Raw genomic sequence first — 21,674 nt, 5'->3', positions numbered from 1 at the left:
ACGGTGTGCATGGAGTGATGTGGATGGGCTGTGTACGGTAGGTTGTAGGGTGGCAGTGCTTGCTGGCAGTCTTGTGATGGAAGGGAGTTGGGTTGTGGTGAGAATACAGAGAGTCTCGGCAGGTATTTAATTGGGATGGCGATGCAGTAAGAATGCAATACTACAATAATACGGGCAAAAGTGCGACCCCTTGACCTGATTTCCAGCTAATGCAGGCCTGCATGGTTTCAGATGGAATATATAAAGACTGCACGCTGCTTCCAAACGTTTCTAATCTAGTATTACACAATGGATCACACTGAACCTGACAGCAGCTCAGATACAATGTGTCTGCCAGCATCTCCTTGAACTGATATCAGCCTCCTGAGACATGCCAACATCGCACATTCCTGGCCCACTTATTCCTTTCATTTTTCCAATTTGTCTGCAGTTTGTGCAAAGAAAATTAATCCTCCCAGACGCATGCATGTCTCCCTTTCATCTGGTCCAGAGGAATTTCAGTGCTGATAGACCCTCTCCAGCCCGGCCCTGGGGTCCCCATGGTTCTCAGTGCATTGCAGTCTGTATTATTCTGTGTTTTACATTCTCCATGGGCCAGGGGTAACACTCGACTATTACTTGTCAGATATGATTCATTCCCCCAGGCAGACTGCAGTGTGAAACACTAGCTACAGACCTTTAACCATTTACCTGCTACCTCCAGTCTCAAAGGGCCACAATGATTTGATACAATCACCTCTGATTGTCATCAGCCTTTGAGATCCCTTCAACAACGAAGCTGGTAAGATAACCTAGGCATCAATTTAATATTTGACACTTTTAGAATGATTTAATATTTTTGGAGAAATTTTCAAAATGCATTTTGATTTTTTTTTATTATTTTGAATAAATCATTTTCAAAGTCAATCCAAAAATATTAAATTTGACGTGTTTAAAATATTCTGTCATGGCCTTGGTTGGTTAAAGCACCTACTGTAAAGCCTGTTAATATGTTTAGTGCAATAAAAGTAACCGCTGCTACTCTTATTTTAATAAATCTGTCTTTCCACTAAATACGAAGTGTAAACTTTGATATCAACATCCATAGGAGATTAAGTTGTTGCCTTAATAATTTGTGGGATACAATGATGGGGAACTGATCCAATTTATACCTAAACACATGGACAGACTTGTGTATTCACACATTGATAAGGGTTTGGGGATGTGAAAAGAAACCCAAATCCCCATTCAGTCTCTTGTCTTTACTATTGAAAAACGTGAGAATTAGACGTTGGTTGTCCTAGAATAAGTTATCTGGGTGAAGTGGTGGCCAGCAGAGCTCCTGTAAGAGTCCTCTTTGATGTATATGTGCGTATACGTATAGATCCTAACATCTTACTGTATAGTATACTGTGTCCTTAAATTTGAAATTCACTTAGAATTTAAATTTTAGCTCTTCAGCAGGTACACTAACTTAGAGAGTGCACAGCTAATTGGAAAGCATAGGAAATTGGTGATCCCGGCTGCAGTAAGGTATCTCAATGACTGGAGTATTTCAAGCACAGAGTGACACTTTGAGTTCTAACGATATAAAGGAACACTCGATTGAACTTATTAAACGTAGGGAGGGAGCCCAGGGGTGCCATTTAAACACAAACTGCACGGTCAGTACATTATAGCAAAACGAAAATTCCTGTGTAGACTTGACAGGGACAGCTAACTAAACAAAACCACATCGTTTACAAAAAATATTACATTTATTTTGGGGTTTTTTACCCCTCTCCCCTGTGGATCTGATTATCCTCAATGTAGATTTAGATATTGACCGCATTCAGTAATATCACAGTTCTGTTCCATTGGGATAGTGACCCAATCTAAGCTGTTAGTGTGTGCCTTGGGACTGAGAATCACTGATCTAGGGAATCCTTTATATCTGGGTTCCCCTGACCCCTTCCACCATGGGCAGGGCAACAGAATATAGGGGGAGATATTCTGTAACTGGTTCAGCAGCCTACTGTCCAAAATAAATTGATAAAGCCATGGTATTACTGCCTCCACACTGAGATGAATGGCTGGCTGAGCACCGTGGGCATGTAGTTCACAATAAAGAGTTGTATTACTTTGCATATTTTAATAACATCCCTTAAGTGCTAGCGCCATCATGCTTGGAGAGAATGTTTAAGAAACCTATGGAAAATAGTTATTCTAAATATATCAGTCATCTGGTTTGATTTTGTGAAAAAGTAAAAGTGGTCAGATCCCTGCAGGAGATTGTGTTGTGATTTTTGTATTTTTTTTTTTGTCAAAATTCAGCAGTACTATAGCGCTCTCTACTGGAAAAAAGATAGAATACACTTAAGGTAAAATACAACCATAACAAACAGAAGGTTGATGCACGAACTAGCAACGACTAACCTTTTGCACGTAGCAAAACATTTTCTACAAAAGGAATATAGGAGAGGAGGAAAAAAAAAAGACATCAGAATCTAAAACCAAATATGACCAAGATTCAAAATGTCTTACTCAATACAACTTGGTGAATAATTCCTTAAAGGAACACTATAGTCACCTAAATTACTTTAGCTAAATAAAGCAGTTTTAGTGTATAGATCATTCCCCTGCAATTTCACTGCTCAATTCACTGTCATTTAGGAGTTAAATCACTTTGTTTCTGTTTATGCAGCCCTAGCCACACCTCCCCTGGCTATGATTGACAGAGCCTGCATGAAAAAAAAACTGGTTTCACTTTCAAACAGATGTAATTTACCTTAAATAATTGTATCTCAATCTCTAAACTGAACTTTAATCACATACAGGAGGCTCTTGCAGGGTCTAGCAAGCTATTAACATAGCAGGGGATAAGAAAATCTTAATTAAACAGAACTTGCAATAAAGAGCCTAAATAGGGCTCTCTTTACAGGAAGTGTTTATGGAAGGCTGTGCAAGTCACATGCAGGGCGGTGTTGCTAGGGTTCATAAACAAAGGGATTTAACTCCAAATGGCAGATGATTGAGCAGTGAGGCTGCAGGGGCATGTTCTATACACCAACACTGCTTCATTAAGCTAAAGTTGTTCAGGTGACTATAGTGTTCCTTTAAGTTTTAATTCCTGATTCACAGTAATTAGGGGTATCTGCTAAACTCCAAAATGTACCAGACTGCAGGCAAACACAGACCATCTGAAACTATCGAAGAGTTTGTGAATATTTACAGATCTGCTCTTTTAGTCTGAATTTTACAATTTGCCAATGAGGAGGTTACATGTTCACAGTGAGAAGGTTAAAAACCACCATCCTTTTTTCCTGATGAAAGTTAAATGCGTAAATGCCCCGCAGCATGAAGCCAAGACGCTCAATAATTATTTTAAGCTCATATCACCCAGTATCAGTGGGTGTGAGGGGACGTGTTAACTTTACAATGACTGGTAAATGACATACAGGAATAGATTTGTTGTTATAACACAAGTCGTTCATTGTAATTAGAAAAGTTTAGAAGGATGAAATGCCATATTCAGGAGAGTTTGAGACTTTCTTTCATCTTGTGTAAACTTGCTTTCAATGCGTATTTGGTGAGCAATAAACACTCAAACAAACCCTAGGTTTCTTTTCTTTTACTGAAGTTGGGAAATAAAACACTTAACATGAGAAGTTATATACACCCAGGAAAACATGGAGAATTTGGAAATCCCTGGTGGAACATTTACCCAAACATTAAGTTGTGCTCGGTCACCTCTGAACTCCAATCCTGAAATGAGATGGCCACCTCCCAAGCAAAACATTTTGTGCTTTGTTAGAACAGTTTCCTGGTTCTTCGCCTGCAACCCTCGCATATGGATCAACGAGGATGGCAAAAAGTTTACAGGTCTTGACTGTTACTTCAGCTTATTCATATACATATTGCTGTACACAGTCTGATCTCATAAGACAGAGCAAGAATGAGGACGGTTTTAACTTTTAATAATGAGATTTTCCATACACATTTCATCTGAAGTACACGCAGTAATACTTCGCCAATCGCAATGTCTAATTTTACATTGTTTTCTTCCTGATGGTTGTCAAACATGGCACGCACTCATGCTACAGAGGTTTCTTCACGCAACAACCTGATACATTTTTTTTAATGTGTAGCCATAGAGCTTAAGATTTACCATGTTTACATTCATTTAAAATTAATCAAAAAAATAAAAAAAGCATCTGGCAACGAAGTGAATGTATTGAAGTTGGAGGAACATGCAAGACAGACATGGTAATCATATAGAAAATAACATTGAAATACCGGGCTAGCCAGACTGTCAGAAAATACATCGATTTAATCGGATTTCTACATTTACATATTTTTTATTTATGCCATTATCAGAGGTAAAAACTATAAACATGGCTGCCACAGTTGAACATTCAAGCCAATCACACTTTCCTAATAGCAGGTATACTCGCACTTGCAAGTTGCTATGCATTATGGGTTTGGGGCATTGTGCATCCATCTTGAAGGCAAGAGCAAACTCCAGGTAAGTGAATATTTTATTCTATACATTTGTTTGTAATTAAACTGGCACAATGTATATATTTAATTTGTATTCCTAACCTAATCTGACATTTTATTTTATTAATTTGCAGGGGAAATATTGTAAAATTAAGTGAGGAACTCCTACCGTTATAGCATGTAGCCCAGAGGAGATAAACACGTTCCTTTACAAATAGAATCAAAGGACATTAACCCTATCACTGGCATGTTTCAAAGCCAGCAAGAGTTTAACAGAATCCGCTCTGCTTTAGTATCCCAAATGTCCCTTAACTACAAATGTAGCTTAAAACTGGCTAAGCATTATGGGACATGTAGTGCAGGACCAGCTGAGATAGCAGGTTGGCCTTCATTGAGCTAAGATGTTTAATGCCTGGCTGACGTTTGTCCCCATATTTCATTCTTTATGTGGTCTGGTTTGAGTCACTCTACGGTACAATAGTTACAGTGTAGACAAAGCACCATAACCACTAAATGTATTCCCTAAAGTTTACTGCCGAGTATGGACCAGTGAAGGTCAAATGTTAGACTAGAACAGCAGGATTGAAAAGAAAAAAAAAATCTGCAACTTGTTTTTGTTTTCTTTTCACTTATTTTGGTCTAAAAATGTCAATCTCCCAGCGAATTCATGACAGTTTAGTAAATAATCCTGAAAGTCTGGTGAATAAGTTACAAGTCTGTTCCTGGTTTTACATCGAAGGCTCATATTCCCTACAGGAAGAGCAGCAACTACACCACTGCGTTTTACCACAGGAACTACATTTTGTCTAGTCCTCGTCTCGCTAGATAGGAAGGACTGCTGATCCCCAACGGCTTGCCTTTCAATACCAAAAATGAACAACAGTGAACAGGAAATAAAAAGACCAGGCTTTCTGGAAATCACCCACACATTGGCTGAAGAAAATCAATACTTTCAGGGTTTCGATTTGCAACAACCATGAAAAAGCATACAATGTACACTTAAAAAGGTACACTCCATTGACATTTTTTTTTTACTATTTAGCAGATATACCCCAGAGAAAACAAACATGTATTTTTCCCCGCATGTTTTCTTTGTGGGTATATGAAACAAAATACATCTTGCAGACGTTGCAGACCAGTCTGTAGCCGTTGCAAGCCCTCTTTTTCAGGCACAGACTTTGATAATGGTTATTTGAGCAGATTTTAAGGAAGAGGCGGCTTTGCTTCCTTCCTAAAACCATAGGTGACTTTTCTCTATCCCAGCTCAGCAAAAAGGGCAATATATTTTTAAATGTGGAGCTCAAAAGAAAGAGATTCTAATAAGTCCTCTGCATCTTGCATGTAGTGACTTAAATGTCCTTTAAGTCCCAGGGGATACTTTACATCCTCAAAACACAAGTATCTGCAAGGACTGTGAGTGTATATATGGGGAGGAGGTAAAGAGAGAGACATCGGATGGTCCTCTCACCCTCAATTATAGAAAACAGATCATGCTGAAGTAAACACAGAGGGCAAAGGCTGGCACATTCTTGGAAAACCACGGAATGATGCCCTTTTTAGTACGCAGCTGGCCAGTGCACTGGCATGAGAGAAAATGTAAAAAAAAAAAAATCAAAATAATAAATTAAAGAGAGAAAAAAAAAAAAAAAAAAATGTCATGTTGCGATGTCAATTTTGATGTGCTGATAGACCCCATCTGTATTCTCTTGTACTGGGCTTGACGGTAAAAGATGGACATTGCCTCGAGCCTCTGGCACAAGTTATTTACAACATGACTGCGTCCAAGAGATGCCGAAGATTAACAGGCCGGGAAGACGCTGAGTAAACAAAACGAAAGAATAGAATTATTGGAGAAGACCTGAAGAAAATACTATATTACTTGTAAATTTTAATCATTGTGCAATGCTTTAGGCAATTTTAATGTTTGAGTTTCAGAAATGTACAATAAAAGATAATTGGCAATGTTTAATTTTCAGTTTTAGTGATTATAGTTTAAAAAATAAATAAAAAAAAGTTTAGGAATCAATAGAACATGGTCAGAGTTATTTATGTGAGACTACACAAAACTGCGAATTATGGAGATTTCCAAAACAGATATATATTCTAGGCCAAAAATAGCCCACTGTCAGATTTGGCTATTTAGAAAGCCAAACAAACTTGCAGTTCCATTGTCCATTTTCTGGAATTCCTGTAGCAGTAAATATTCCCTTTTCTTGCGGTTGTTTTATGTCCTTACCATTGGAAGCCGCCAACTGGTTCTGCAAACCGGTGACGCACCAAGAATGTAGCCACTGCTTCAGCAACCTGAAAAAAGATGGAAAAGGGTGAGGTAGGAAACAAGGTCCCAGAGAAAAACAACATACAGAAATAAAGCCAAACAATGCCAGGCAAGAAAGATTTTAAAAAAAATCTCATAGGTGAAGTAAAAGAAAAGAAAAGGAACTTATATCAAGAACAATACAGTGATGAGTAAGTAAAACGGCGGCAAATAATAGGAGACACTGAGAACAACACAAACCAGACCGGTATATAGCTGGAGGTACATATCAAGCTAAAGAACTGAAATAGCATAGCAAGGTATCCTAAGGGGAAACAATCCCACATTAGCTGCATTATCAATGCTATAGAATGGAGAAACGGTCTCTCCTGGGGGTCGGTATAAAGTCATATTTGTTGGCAATCTGCAGGAATGATGAATACATTGAAATTTGATTTTGATGTCACAATGTATAGATCAGGGTTAGGCAATCTTTGGCACGCCAGATGTTGTGGCTTCGTAATGCACATTTCAGAGTTCCAAAAACCCAGTATTCCTGGATTACGCACCAGAACCTGTTCATGGTTCTTCCCTTGTCCCGTAAACCTCTCACCTTATCAGGAGCATCTTCGTGTACTGCATGGCCGCACTGTGGGAGAACCTGCATCTGGAACTTTCCTACAAAATACAATAGCATTTAATATGGGAATTAATGGTCCCTTAATATGAAATACAGCCAGGAAAACAAGTGGGTCTTTATATGCTTGGTAATGCCACACCTATTTTACAGATATATAACATTTATATTCATGTGTCTTTAAGAGCTGCCAGTCTCCTTTCTCACAGGAAGGCATCACACCAAGACAGGAGAAGGCAACCTTCGGGACTCCAGATGTGTTGGCTCCATCTCCTATAATGCACTTATAGCCGTGTTATTGGCAAAGCACCAGGAGAAATGTTTGGAACTGTGGGTTTGTGGCATGGCTTAGGCTCAGAATATAAAATACCAGGGTGCTTCCTCTGTTCCTGATGCTTAGTGCTCATCTCAGCCTGCTCCAGACGCAGCTCCTGCACTCATTCCTAATTCCTTTCAACACCTCTCACTTACTTACTGCCTCCTTATTTTATTCCCACTACTCTATTCTATCCAACATGTCTCCCCCAGTCCCAGCGATTAGCTCTGACAACTAGCTGGCTACCTCCCTCAGATATCACACATTGGATTTCCCAACTGTCTGGTTTCCAATTTGCTATTAATCATCCTCTTTACATTTCTAGCCTTTAAGCTAGCACAATGAGCAGACCAAATAAATAGCTAAGCCACTTGTAATAGTTCGCAAATACAATCCCGTTAGATAAACTGGCCCCTATCTGAGCTGCAGAAATAATGAAACAGTCGCGTTCAAAGAATAAGTGGATTGGTACGAGAATTGAAAAGGAGGTGTACAGAAGACACACCACCGTAGTATTTCTATTCTAACGTGCTCTGGGCACACTCCAGCATACCCAGACATCTGCTTTCTGCTGTAAGGGAGCCTGTGTTTTTGTGTATTTCCAGGTTAGTGTCATATGTGCACATGTACCCTCACAGCACTATTTGGAATAAATGAACGTGCATTTTTCAGCTGTGCTAGGATACTGTGGATTGTGATCTAAAGGAAAACATTCATGCAAGCTGTAATCTGTAAAAAATAAAATCACCCTGCACTACATCATATACAAATTATTGAAGGAACAATGCAGATAGAGCAATTGATATAAAAGTTTCCCTAGAACTCATTGTGCCCGAGACATCCTGTGCTTTCCGAATTGGTACATATTCCAGCAGTTCATTTTAGACCATCACACTTGATTAAGATAAGACTAAACATAAAGACCTTCAAAAATCAAAGGTGTTACGGTAGAAGTGCCCCTAGTGGCAGAGTCTGACAGCCACATTTGGGGCATTGTACTGATTCACGGTCTACCTCATCTCACCTTGCATCTGTCCTATAGTGAGATCTTTATCCAATCTGTCCACACCTGCAAAGACAAAACAAGGGATTTGTTTAAGGCGGATAATAACCAATGGATTTTATAAGCGGTTTGCGAAATTATACCAGCAGAGCTTAAATGAACAGTAAGTTAAAAAAATAAAATAAAAAATAAAATAAAATGTTTTAATAAAAACAAATACACAGGATTTTGATTCATTACCAGCAATTTATCTGAGACATTTTTGTAGATGCATCTACAACCTAAATTTGTTAAAAACATTAGGTAACAACAGTAATCATTTGTATATCCATGTGTTGAATAAAAGAGAATGGGGCATTTGAATGGCATCATATTTAGACATTGAATATAAGCATATTTTGCCCATGACCAATTCAGGTACAGGTTCAGTTTAAGAATCATATTTGCCCTGGTACATGCTGAATAGAATATTGTTTTCTATCTGTATTATAAAGGACTATTCTATCACAAAACAATAAATAGATCCCCAATGTGTGCACTTAGACCATAATCCCAGCCACCAGAGACCCACCTGCTAAGAGAAGCTGTTTGGGAATGGGGCAGCTCAGGAAAAGATTGGAGAGGCCTCGGAACCAACCGTCCCAGTATTTCTCGGTTTTTGAAAGCTCAATTCTCCAAGTGTATGGGTGCTCTTTTTTGGTCTACAAAAAAGAATGGCAGAGAGTAATAGAGCGAAAATGTTAAATACTATTATAGAATAAGAAAAGAACAAAAATAACAGACGGATTTAAACATTAACCCTGTAATTGCAGTTCTCAAACAACCGGCAGATGAGGAATTCAGCATAAAACTATGTTTTCATCTTACTTCAGTATCATCCTCTTTCTTCCTCTTGTTAAGGGATTGTCCCCCATTCTCTTCTTCATCTTCTTCTTCCTCTTCAATTATGCCTTCTACAATAGCTTTGGATACTTCTGGGGTTGATGCTTCTTCGCACCTAAGCAGGAAACAGGTCAAATAAATTGGTTAATGGAAAAAAATGTCTGCACTAAAAACAAACTTCTAAAGTGATCAGTACCAGGCAATCCCATCCATTCAAGCATGACAATTTCCTTAGGTCAAGCATAGGAAAGAGCAATATTAACTTACCAACAACTTCATGCAGTCCAAACAGCAGAACAAAATTAAAAATACAAAATAAAAAATTACATTCAATAAACTAATAAACTAACCACAATCTGCAACAACATACACTGTACTTGAGACTGGAGAAAAGGGACATATTGTGAAGCCCGAGATGCCAGTTCTAATATGGTTCTAATCACTGGCAGCAAACCAGAGGACGTGTTCAGATGCTGTAACATCTAACTGAAGGTGCTTTGGAGATGTATTCTTGTTTCATATTGTAAAGGCATTTTCAGAACGTCTTCTCGATTCATGTCTCAATCTACATCTCTTCTTCCTCTGATAGGTTTCCCTAACATATCCAGATTGTAGAAATATGTATCTCTGAATCTCATTAATATATGTTGAAGATGGCCAGCTCATAATCTTCAAAGAATATTCAACTACAAAAGGATGAACGATAGGTTTTCTGCTTTGGACTAGGATTCTTCTGGAGTATAGGTAGGTTAGTAAAGGGGACTCTGATGGCCCAAGGGCAAAAGGACAACAAAGGCCGTAGGAGATCATGGATTCCCTTGGAGAACCATTTTTTTGTGGTTCAGTCAAACCCACTGGGAGAAAGTTCTCTTTTACATTGGCAGGTTACTGGAAAATGTGTATTTTTACAGACTTTTACTCCAGTGAAATAACAAAGGACACTGATTTGTAATATGAAGGAACTTACATAGAGATGTATAAGGAATGAAAATGGCAGTGGCACACAGGCACAGGAACATATAGCTTTAAAACTGAGCTGTTGTTGTGAGATCGAATTTGCACTAAAGCTCCATGGAAACTCACTTCACACAAACTGGGAACATTTCATGGGGTTCACCAATTTAAAGGGACACTAAGTATCAAAACTGCAGGTTACCAAACAGCGCCTTGCGGGTTAACAAACAAACAGCGCCTTGCGGGTTAACAAACAAACAGCGCCTTGCGGGTTAACAAACAAACAGCGCCTTGCGGGTTAACAAACAAACAGCGCCTTGCGGGTTAACACACAAACAGCGCCTTGCGGGTTAACAAACAAACAGCGCCTTGCGGGTTAACAAACAAACAGCGCCTTGCGGGTTAACAAACAAACCTACACCTCTAGTGGCTGTCATCAGATGGGGGATTTGGAAAAAATAATTCAATCTATTTCAGGAGAGAGTTCCTTTAAGCTTATCACTGTATAAACAATGGTTACATGGGGCACTTGGGCAATATATGAGATGTTTAACAACACAGTAACATGTTAATATTGCGCACACTCCAGATCTCCGTTCATACTTGCCTGCTGTCAAGCTCTAGAAGTGGGGAAGGTGACTGGGTTTTGAAACACATCATGGGACCTTGCTGTGAGTGACAGCTTTCTAGTTTTGAATCACACAGGCCTGTGGTTCACTCATGGCTGCATTATGGCGAGACTTGTCACTTTGCTAGCCCTATATTCCATTTATATATCCTATATCCCATTTATAAATCCTGCTGAACAGCTAAACAGGGGCAGATGGAATCGTGGTTGTGGTGAGAAGGGCTTAATATTCATGGCCAGATTATGTGAAACGATTCACCCGAACACTACATTACACATATCGCACAGAAACACGAACGGCAGCAGGAGATGTGTACAGCAGAATTTACAGAGGGTTTTTGTAAACATAGAATTTGTTACATAGAATCAGAGAAAAACTGTTTTAAAGGGCGGTTAGGAAATACTTACTGTTTGATCTGCCCCCCCATGGAAACACGTGCAGACTCCAAATTCCTGATCTGGCCACTCTTCACACTAAATGAGGAAAAACATGCGGAAAAGTAATTTTTATTGCTTTTGTCAAATACTAATTAGTTAAAGAAAGAAAAGCCTTTTTGGCATCATTAAAGTGGCTCTTTTACTTTTCAGTATTTTTGAAAATTATAATCTCTATGAAATACTCATATTGACTGCATTGACAGCGATTCCAACACAATCGAAAGATACTTTAGGGACGGGACCCTCAAAAGGTCTGCAACATAAAATACTGAGAAACCGGAGTTGCTACCACTTAGGGTCTACTGGTGCACGAGGCTCCAACCACCTACAGCTTCACAGCTCTGACCAGCTGTATGCTGCGGCGCTTCTAATGGCGAGGAAAGTTGATGACCACGAAACCACTTTGTAAGAGGTATGAGGAGGGTTGGTGCCCTGCCCCTATGGTAGTCATCCCTATGGTAGTCATCCTTTTAGGCTTGAGCCTTGGCCAGTACATGAGTTATTACTACATACTGCGGCATCTCAATCCCCCTGTTTCTCTGCTGAAGACAAGCTCACAAATTTGTCTGATAATGGTAGCGGCATGGGATACCTACATGCTGTGTATTTTGTTGCTTCTAAACCCTCTGAGGATGCTAGCCTCCTGCTGGATCCTTCAAATTGCCTGTCTGCTCGACGTTTGGAAGCCTCGACCTCTGGGTTTTGCAGAGGGCCCAGATAAGAAGGTCCCTAGTTCTGAGAGTCCTGTGGGAGCGGACTCTATGGGTCCTCGGCGTGGCCGTGGGTATCATGCACCTGTACCAAGAGTGTGGCCAGAATTGGAAGATTCCCGAAAAGTTAAACAGTCTTCAGAAGATGTGGAGGTGCAGGTGGACAGTGGCATGCAAACTAATGGTGGGGGGGGGTCTTGCCCTATGAGTGCCCACTGTGCCACAGACTGGTCTGCCGGAGGGTTGCGACTGGCTTGTGGGCATTGAGTGGAGATCTGGCACCCTGGAGGCCCTCCTGCTTTAATACTGCGAACAGCTATACCACACTTGTGCATTTACTTAGCAATTCACCGAACTAATTTTATTATAATCTAAAGGAAATAAAAAGGATATTTTCCCTGCCTTGACATCAATGGCGGTGCGTGTTTGTATAATATCCTAAACGGCACTGGCATACACTCCCATTAGTGCTCGAGAGGAGGTCTTCATGCAAGCCCTTTTCCCTTATTTTTGCTCCCCCTTTTTTTTTTCCTCCACCATATGGGCTTTGACTGTTTTTTTTTTGTTGTTTTTTTTTTTTTTTTTTTTAATACTGCTGTGTCTGATATTTTTCCTACAGGTTCCCATTCCGCCTATTTCAGTTTTCTGTTTGTTCTTGCTTATTTAGGGGTCTGCTTCAGACCTGTGTTAGGCTATGTCTATATTATCTCTATGTTGTTACACTGCACTGTAATATGCTCATTGCTACCGTTAGGTTAGGCTTGATATCATCTTGTTTTGACTAAATGGGCAGTGTTCTACCATGCTATGAATCCCAAATACCTTTAGCATTATCACCTCTGCCTTTTACCAGCTATGTGTCATTGTAAGTAACTGCTGATGTATGGTACGGATACTCCTACTGGCCAACATCTCTTTCCATAGCTGTTTAATTTCCGGAATCAAACCCTGTACCTTTGGCAATAAGCCCTTAGCCCCATAATTCTGGAGTGACTACAGGTACTTATTCCTCTTCCTCTGTATTTCTCTGGGACAAGCCCACATAACCGACAATTACCCCACTATCGGACGAATTTAAGATATTTGTTAATTTCACAGCTTGTATCCAATACGGTTATTCTCCAGCATGTTATAGGCAAGATGTAAGCCTTCCCTTGATGTGTGATTCTTTACTTCATCCCTACATATCCTTTGCAGCACTAAATACACCGCAGAAACGCTTACCCTGCCCTACTAGTTTCAGGAAGGTCGCAAGTAGCATAACTATTATCACTAGAGATTCACGTTAGGATTTTAAAGAAATTGTTTAAACTCTTGTTGCAGTCTGTTAATATTCAGTACCTGAGCCTGTTATTACCACTGCATGGTCTAATGTATATATTGCTACTGTTATATTGATGTAATAAGTGCACACTGTACTTCTTGGCCTACATGGGTGTTGTTTTAATACGCTGTATTAAGCTATATTATCAATAAACTCGGAATGATTAAGATACACAAACAAATCTATCATTTGTCTTATGGACAAGTCTGAGGCTGACAAAAGTTGACACAAGGTGAGCTCCGTTGTCAAACTTTGTCTAATCCCTGAATCCATCACAAGTGACGACTAGGGGATTCATGCATTGATCTATGAAGGCTCCTGCGGTCTAGCAGGATCGTAAACCACAATTTTGTACTTCCGTACATGCACTAGAGTACAACACGGATGTGGCTCCTGGTAAATGAAGCTTCAAGAGCTGAAGAAGAGCTGAGGGACATCTTCCTACTTTAAAAATATAAAAAAGAAACATTTTTTTAAAACTTACTTTCCCTGTACCCTGCGGCCACCAGACACTAACTGTATTTATAACTTTTAAGAGTGTTTGCAAAATATGCAAAGTGACAGAACCACTATAATAAAATAAATATATATAAGCTGAACAAAATGTAGATACATATTAAACGTGAAGAAATAAAATTACATTATCAAATTGCCAACATAGGAATAGTTTACACATTATTATTATTATTATTATTATTACTGGTATTTATAAATTTACATAGCGCCAGCATATTCCGTAACATTTTACAATATTATCAAAGGAGGAGATTTAACAATAAATGAGACAATTACAAAAACTTACAGGAACAATAGGTTGAAGAGGGCCCTGCTCAAACAAGCTTACAGTCTATAGGAAGTGGGGTATAAAACACAATAGGACAGGAAATAGCAATCAAACAAAGTGGAGTGAAGCAGAGCTGGAGGAGAGAGTAGAGTGCCGCCATTTAGGAGAGAGCAATGGACAGGTATGTGAGGTAGAGGTTACTCTGGGAGGCCATAAGCTTTCCTAAAGAGATGGGTTTTGAGGCACTTTTTAAATTAATTGAAGATTAGGCGGAAGGCAGGCTATTCCAAAGGAAAGGAGCCACCCACGAGAAGTCCTGCAAGCCTGACTTGGCCGTACGGGTGCAAGCAGGGGCGGGCTGGGCCGGGGGGCAGGGAGGCAATTGCCCCCCAGGCCGCCATAAATTCTTTTAAGACCGGGCCGCGGCGGGCCGGTCCTAATGCTGCAGCGCTCTGTAAAGAGCCTCAGGCGGCTGCAGCTGCTTCTCCCCTGTAGCGTGGCCGAGTTCCTCTCCGGTCCGCGGTGCACGGCCGGAGTGATAGGAAGGTGCACACTGAGTGTGCACTTCCTGTCAGTCCGGCCGGTTACAGGAAACAGAAAATCCTGTTCAGCGCGGAGTTTCTGTTTCCTGTAACCGGCCGGACTGACAGGAAGTGCACACTGAGCGTGCACCTTCCTATCACTCCGGCCAGGCAACGCGGACTGGAGAAGAGCTCTGCCACGCTACAGGGAAGGGGAGGGGAGTAAGAAGAGGGGGGGGGGGGGAGTTAGAAGAGGGATGGGGGGGGTAAGAAGAGGGGGGGGGGAGTTAGAAGAGGGATGGGGGGGAGTAAGAAGAGGGGAGGGGGGAATAAGAAGAGGGGAGGGGGGAAATAAGAAGAGGGGAGGGGGGGAATAAGAAGAGGGGAGGGGGGGAATAAGAAGAGGGGAGGGGGGGAATAAGAAGAGGGGAGGGGGGGAATAAGAAGAGGGGAGGGGGGGAATAAGAAGAGGGGAGGGGGGGAATAAGAAGAGGGGGGGATAGAAGAGGGGAGGGGGGAATAAGAAGAGGGGAGGGGAGGGATAAGAAGAGGGGAGGGGGGGAATAATAAGAGGGGATGGGGGGAATAAGAAGAGGGGAGGGGGGGAATAAGAAGAGGGGAGGGGGGGAATAAGAAGAGGGGAGGGGGGAATAAGAAGAGGGGAGGGGGGAATAAGAAGAGGGGAGGGGGGGAGTAAGAAGAAGGGAGGGGGAATAAGATGAGGGGGGAGTAAGAGGAGGGGAGGGGGAGGAAGAGTAAGAAGAAGGGGGAAGTAAGAAGAGGGAAGTAAGAAGAGGGGAGTAAGAGGGGAGGGGGAGTAAGAAGGAGGGGGGAATAAGAAGAGGGGAGGGGGGGAATAAGAAGAGGGGAGGGGGGGAATAAGAAGAGGGGGAGGGGGAATAAGAAGAGGGGGAGGGGGAATAAGAAGAGGGGGAGGGGGAATAAGAAGAGGGGGAGGGGGAATAAGAAGAGGGGGAGGGGGAATAAGAAGAGGGGGAGGGGGAATAAGAAGAGGGGGGGATGAGAAGAGGGGGAGGGGGAATGAGAAGGAGGGGGAGGGGGAATAAGAAGGAGGGGGAGGGGGAATAAGAAGGAGGGGTGAGTAAGAAAAAGAGGGGGGAGTAAGAAGAAGAGGGGGGAGTAAGAAGAAGAGGGGGGAGTAAGAAGAAGAGGGGGGAGTAAGAAGAAGAGGGGGGAGTAAGAAGAAGAGGGGGAGTAAGAAGAAGAGGAGGGAGTAAGAAAAAGAGTGGTGAGTAAGAAGAAGAAGAGTGGGGAGTAAGAAGAAGAAGAGTGGGGAGTAAGAAGAAGAAGAGTGGGGAGTAAGAAGAAGAAGAGTGGGGAGTAAGAAGAAGAAGAGGGGGGAGTAAGAAGAAGAAGAGGGGGGAGTAAGAAGAAGGGTGGTAAGAAGAAGAAGGGGGTGTAAGAAGAAAAAGGGGGGGGAAGAAGAAGAAGGGGGTGTAAGAAGAAAAGGGGGGGAAGAAGAAGTGGGGGGAAGAAGAAGAAGTGGGGGGAAGAAGAAGAAGTGGGGGGAAGAAGAAGTGGGGGGAAGAAGAAGTGGGGGGAAGAAGAAGTGGGGGGAAGAAGAAGTGGGGGGAAGAAGAAGTGGGGGGAAGAAGAAGTGGGGGGAAGAAGAAGTGGGGGGAAGAAGAAGAAGAGGGGGTAAGAAGAAGAAGAGGGGGTAAGAAGGGGGAGTAAGAGGAAGAGTGGGGAGTAAGAAGAAGAAGAGTGGGGAGTAAGAAGAAGAAGAGGGGGGAAGAAGAAGAAGGAGTAAGAGGAAGTAGAGTGGGGAGTAAGAAGAAGAAGAGTGGGGAGTAAGAAGAAGAAGAGTGGGGAGTAAGAAGAAGAAGAGTGGGGAGTAAGAAGAAGAAGAGTGGGGAGTAAGAAGAAGAAGAGTGGGGAGTAAGAAGAAGAAGAGTGGGGAGTAAGAAGAAGAAGAGTGGGGAGTAAGAAGAAGAAGAGTGGGGAGTAAGAAGAAGAAGAGTGGGGAGTAAGAAGAAGAAGAGTGGGGAGTAAGAAGAAGAGGGGGGAGTAAGAAGAAGAGGGGGGAGTAAGAAGAAGAGTGGGGAGTAAGAAGAAGGGTGGTAAGAAGAAGAAGGGGGTGTAAGAAGAAAAAGGGGGTGTAAGAAGAAAAAGGGGGTGTAAGAAGAAAAAGGGGGGTAAGAAGAAGTGGGGAAGAAGAAGAAGTGGGGGTAAGAAGAAGAAGTGGGGGTAAGAAGAAGAAGAGGGGGTAAGAAGAAGAAGAGGGGGTAAGAAGAAGAAGAGGGGGTAAGAAGAAGAAGAGGGGGTAAGAAGAAGAAGAGGGGGTAAGAAGAAGAAGAGGGGGTAAGAAGGGGGAGTAAGAAGAAGTAGGAGGGTTAAGAAGAAGAAGGGGGGGAGTAAGAAGAAGAAGGGGGGGAGTAAGAAGAAGAAGAGGGGGGTAAGAAGAAGAAGAGGGGGTAAGAAGAAGGGGGGAGCAATAAAAAGAAGGGGGGAGCAATAAGAAGAAGGGGGGAGCAATAAGAAGAAGGGGGGAGCAATAAGAAGAAGGGGGGAGCAATAAGAAGAAGGGGGGAGCAATATGAAGAAGGGGGGAGTAATAAGAAGAAGGGGGTAGCAATAAGAAGAAGGGGGTAGCAATAAGAAGAAGGGGGTAGCAATAAGAAGAAGGGGGTAACAATAAGAAGAAGGGGGGAGTAATAAGAAGAAGGGGGTAAGAGGAACAGGTAGGGGAGTAAGAAGAACAAGGGGGGAAGTAAGAAGAACACAGAGAGGAGGGGGGTAAGAAGAACACGGGGGGGTGAGGAGAACACATAGAGGGAGGAGTGAGAAGAACACAGGGAGGGTGGAGGGGGGGGATGAGAAGAGCACAGGGAGGGTGGGTGAGTGTGAGAAGAGACCGCTAGGGGAGGGTGGGTGAGAGGAGAGACCACTAAGGGGCAGGGGAGAGCTCTAAGGGACAGCTCTATAGGACAGGGGGCAAGACAGGGCCCCCTGTCACACTATGCGCACACACACACAGACACACACAGAAACACACAATGCATCCCTATACATACACAGAAACACAACATGCTTCCCTTACACACAGAGAAACACACAATGCATTCATTACACACACACACACACAATGCAACCCTTACACACAAAGACAATGCATCCTTTGCACACATACACAGAAACAGACAATGCAAACCCTTACACACACATGCAAACACACACTGCTTTTCTAACATACACACAGAAACACAATGCATCTCTTACACTCAATGCACACACATACAGACACACCTTGCATCCCTTATGCATACAAACACAGATTCACACAATGCATCCCTTACACCCAACAGAAACACATAATACATCCCTTATACACAAATACACACTGCTTCCACTACACACAAACACACTGCATCACCTGCACAAACTGGTATCCCTATACACTACATACCATAAGCACATATATTAGATCCCCTACACACTCCACTCACTGTGAGCGAACTCATGGGTGGGTGGAACATATAAGTGGACTTATGAGTGGGCCTTATGGGCATACTCACCGTCAGGCCCTGGGGCCCAGACCTTGAGCTGTGTAAGGGGCCCCCAAAAAAATGGAGCTGCTTCCATTTCTCCCAGAACATTTAATTTTGTGACCACAGTTGCAAACAGCCTCCAGAGATCCTGTTCTACACCAGACCAGTGGAGCCAAACTGCAGCCCATCATCATCCTCATCTGGTTGTAAGTAGGCAATCTAGTATATTATTAGTGACACTAATCTATAATTTAACTCACATTAAAGGGACACTATAGCTTAATGAAGAGGTTCTGGTGTCTATAGCTGGTCCCTGCAGGCTTTTTAATGTAAACACACACTGTGTGCAGTACTGGAGTTAGTTCATATGGCAGATCAGATGGGTGGGGCATTTGAATGTCACATGGGGGGGGGGGGGGCAAATTTGTATTTTGTCTAGGGCGGCAAAAATCCTTGCACCGGCTCTGATCCTGGGCAGGTGCACCAGTCTACTGGTGACCCACAGGAGGGGAGTGCACTGATTGCACTGCACTCTCCTCCTGCCCAGACCCGTCTTTACCGCAGTGCAAGTGCCCTCTGCCCTCTGCCCCTAATTTACAGTGGCTCACACTCACAACAAGCAGTGCCTGGAGCCCTATGCAGAGACGGGAACAAAGAGGTTCTGCGGCCGCTGGCCGTCCTGCAAGCATTACATTAAACAGCTGTTCCCCATGCGCTGTGCTGGGAGAATGTGATTACTCTTCCCTTCCTCCCAGCCTACAGAGCAGCGCATGGGAGAGAGAGAGGAGGAGGCATGATTTAATCTTACAATAAATCCTCTAAGCAAATCTTTATAAATTTGGGGGATCAGCTCTGTTTCCACAGTTTATTGGTGTTTACTCTGATGTCTGTATTATTATTGAGGGATGTCTAAGTAGTAACGTCAGTGTGTGTCAGCGGGGCCAGCCGTTGGGGTGTGCACGCTGTGCGGTCACGCAGGGTGCCATGACAACAGAGGCGCCCGGTGGCCAACACAGCTCACAAGTTGGGGACACCAGCATATTTAATTTAAACGCTGGTGGTCCACTGTGCAGTAGGTGCAGTCAGATCATATCCTCTCCCTCGTGGTTCCGGTGCTCAGTTAGTGAGTCAAAGGACAAGCTCAGAAATTCTCAGCTTGCGCTCTGACAACATTAAAAGTCAGAACCGTGAAGGAGCTGGTATGGCAAAGAGCTACTGATTAGCATAACATCAATATCCGTTATAAAACCAGGAAAAAGTGCGCATGGATGGTGAACTGATTTGGTGGTGCAATGGGCCACTTGACTGGTTTTGCCCCCCAGGGCTAAGGCTGCCAGCCCTCCCCTGGGTGCAAGCAGCAGACAGGAGAAGGTCATGGGCAGAGCGGAGAGACCGAGGAGGGGCATACCTGCGGATCAGTGAAGAGATATAGGAGGGACTAGAATTGGTCAGTGCTTTATAGGTATGGGTTAGCACTTCGAATTGACTCCTATAGGATACAGGAAGCCATTGTAAGGACTGGCAGAGGGGTGAGGTGTGAGAGGAGCGGCAGGAGAGGAAAATCAGTTTGGCTGCAGCATTCATTACAGACTATAGAGGGGCAATACGACTTGTTAATTAATAGAGCATGGACAAGCTCTAGAAAGAAAGGGGCGGACGCGGGCTACGTTTTTAAAATGGAATCTACAGGATTTGGTAACAGACTGGATGTGAGGCTCAAAGGTGAGGCCAGAAACAAATAGAACTCAAAGACAGCGCACTTGCAAGGATGGACTGATGTGGGTACCAACAACTTGAAGAGGGGGGGGGGGGAAGAGAGAGAGAAATCTCATTATTGGTAGGAGGAAAGACAAAGAGCTCAGTTTTAGAGAGATTGAGTTTCAAAAAGCAGGAGGACATCCAGTCAGAGATGGAAGAAAGGCAAGCAGTGACACGTTGCAAGATGGCTAGGGAGAGCTATAACTGGGTGTCATCAGCGTACAGGTGGTAATGGAATCCAAATGAGAGCCATGACAGGCAGTATAAAGAGAAAATAGAAGGGGACCAAGTACCTTGGGGGACTCCTACTGAGACAGGACAAAGGGAGGAGGTATCATTAGAAAAGGAGACACTGAATGAGCATTGGGAGAGATAGGAGGAAAACCAAGAGAGGACAGAGTCACACATGAATAGTAAATAGGTGCCTAGAAGGGCACAGGCAGTGTACATGCCATGTCAAGACTGCAAGGACAGCTTTAAGGAATGTGCGTATCCACTAGACTACAGAATACAAGCCAAGACAAGTGTACAGGGCTTTAAAGGGACACTCAAAGCTCATTAACTACTACGGCTAAATGGGAGCCTAGAGGCACTATTCGTAGCACTGACATCAGAGATGTAGTGAAAATTCCTACACTTTGGATGTGAGCAGGGCTCCCAATTTGAGAAGATTTACTTTTTGTGCAAAGGTTTACATTCCATGGCCACAAAACGGTATTAAAACACCTGTTTATATAATGATTTCAATGATGTATATTTAAAATCTTTGTGCAATATTGCGGAATACAGTAAACGGCATTGGTATGTCTAAATGTAAAGAAAATACATGATATTGTAACAATGATATTGTCTAAATGATATTGTAACAAAGCTATAGCACGCAGTGTTAATTTTGACGGCATATTTCAATTTAGTTTTAGACATAGTCTTTTGGTTTTAGTCGACAACAATTGACTAAAATTGTTAGTCGACAAAATTAACACTGATGGCAAGTAACTTTTATTTTGTGAAATATATGCTTAACATCTTAAACACAGGCAATAATCAAGAATTCATTGTGAGGGTTATGTGAGTAACTGACCTCCATTCTATGGCATTTTCCAGTGATATGAAGGTTTTGGGGCGGCTGCGTAAGAAGTTTTGCATACTGTTTAATGCTTCCATAGCCGTGCCTTGAAATACAGAGTGAAGAATGAGCACTGATTTAATGGTCAACATTCAATAATATAGCACTTATACAGCAGGGAAGAATCATGGTGTCGGTTTGTCAACAGACGTCTTAGACATCTTTAATTTAAACCAAGCAATATATACCCAGTTATTAAAGTGATACTCTAAGTAATTGAGCACATTAAATAATAAATACATAAATAAATCACAAAGAGCAAGGAATTACCTTCAACAACATCGATCATACAGAGACCTAACAAACTTGGCACGAGATTGGCAACTGCCGTGTGGACAGCAATAGCGCCACCCATACTGTGACCAATGA

The 21,674-nt window shown here is 42.4% G+C and overlaps 1 protein-coding gene across 1 annotated transcript; it reads right to left on the bottom strand.

The window, feature by feature from the left end:
• Window positions 1–3,918: 3,918 nt before the first annotated feature.
• Window positions 3,919–21,672, bottom strand: PPME1 (protein phosphatase methylesterase 1; the record flags this gene model as incomplete). The annotated part of the gene is made up of 9 exons (XM_063440833.1): window positions 3,919–6,275; window positions 6,695–6,762; window positions 7,329–7,393; window positions 8,693–8,737; window positions 9,243–9,372; window positions 9,539–9,668; window positions 11,544–11,609; window positions 21,261–21,351; window positions 21,576–21,672. Coding segments are annotated over 9 exons (711 nt in total), but the record flags the coding sequence as incomplete, so codon positions are not given.
• Between the last annotated feature and the right edge of the window lie 2 nt (window positions 21,673–21,674).

The sequence above is a fragment of the Pelobates fuscus genome, chromosome 1 (assembly GCF_036172605.1).
Source record: "Pelobates fuscus isolate aPelFus1 chromosome 1, aPelFus1.pri, whole genome shotgun sequence".
NCBI classification, from domain to species: Eukaryota; Metazoa; Chordata; class Amphibia; order Anura; family Pelobatidae; genus Pelobates; species Pelobates fuscus.
Note: the sequence above shows the minus strand (reverse complement) of the source record. Positions and strands in the feature narration are given on the sequence as shown.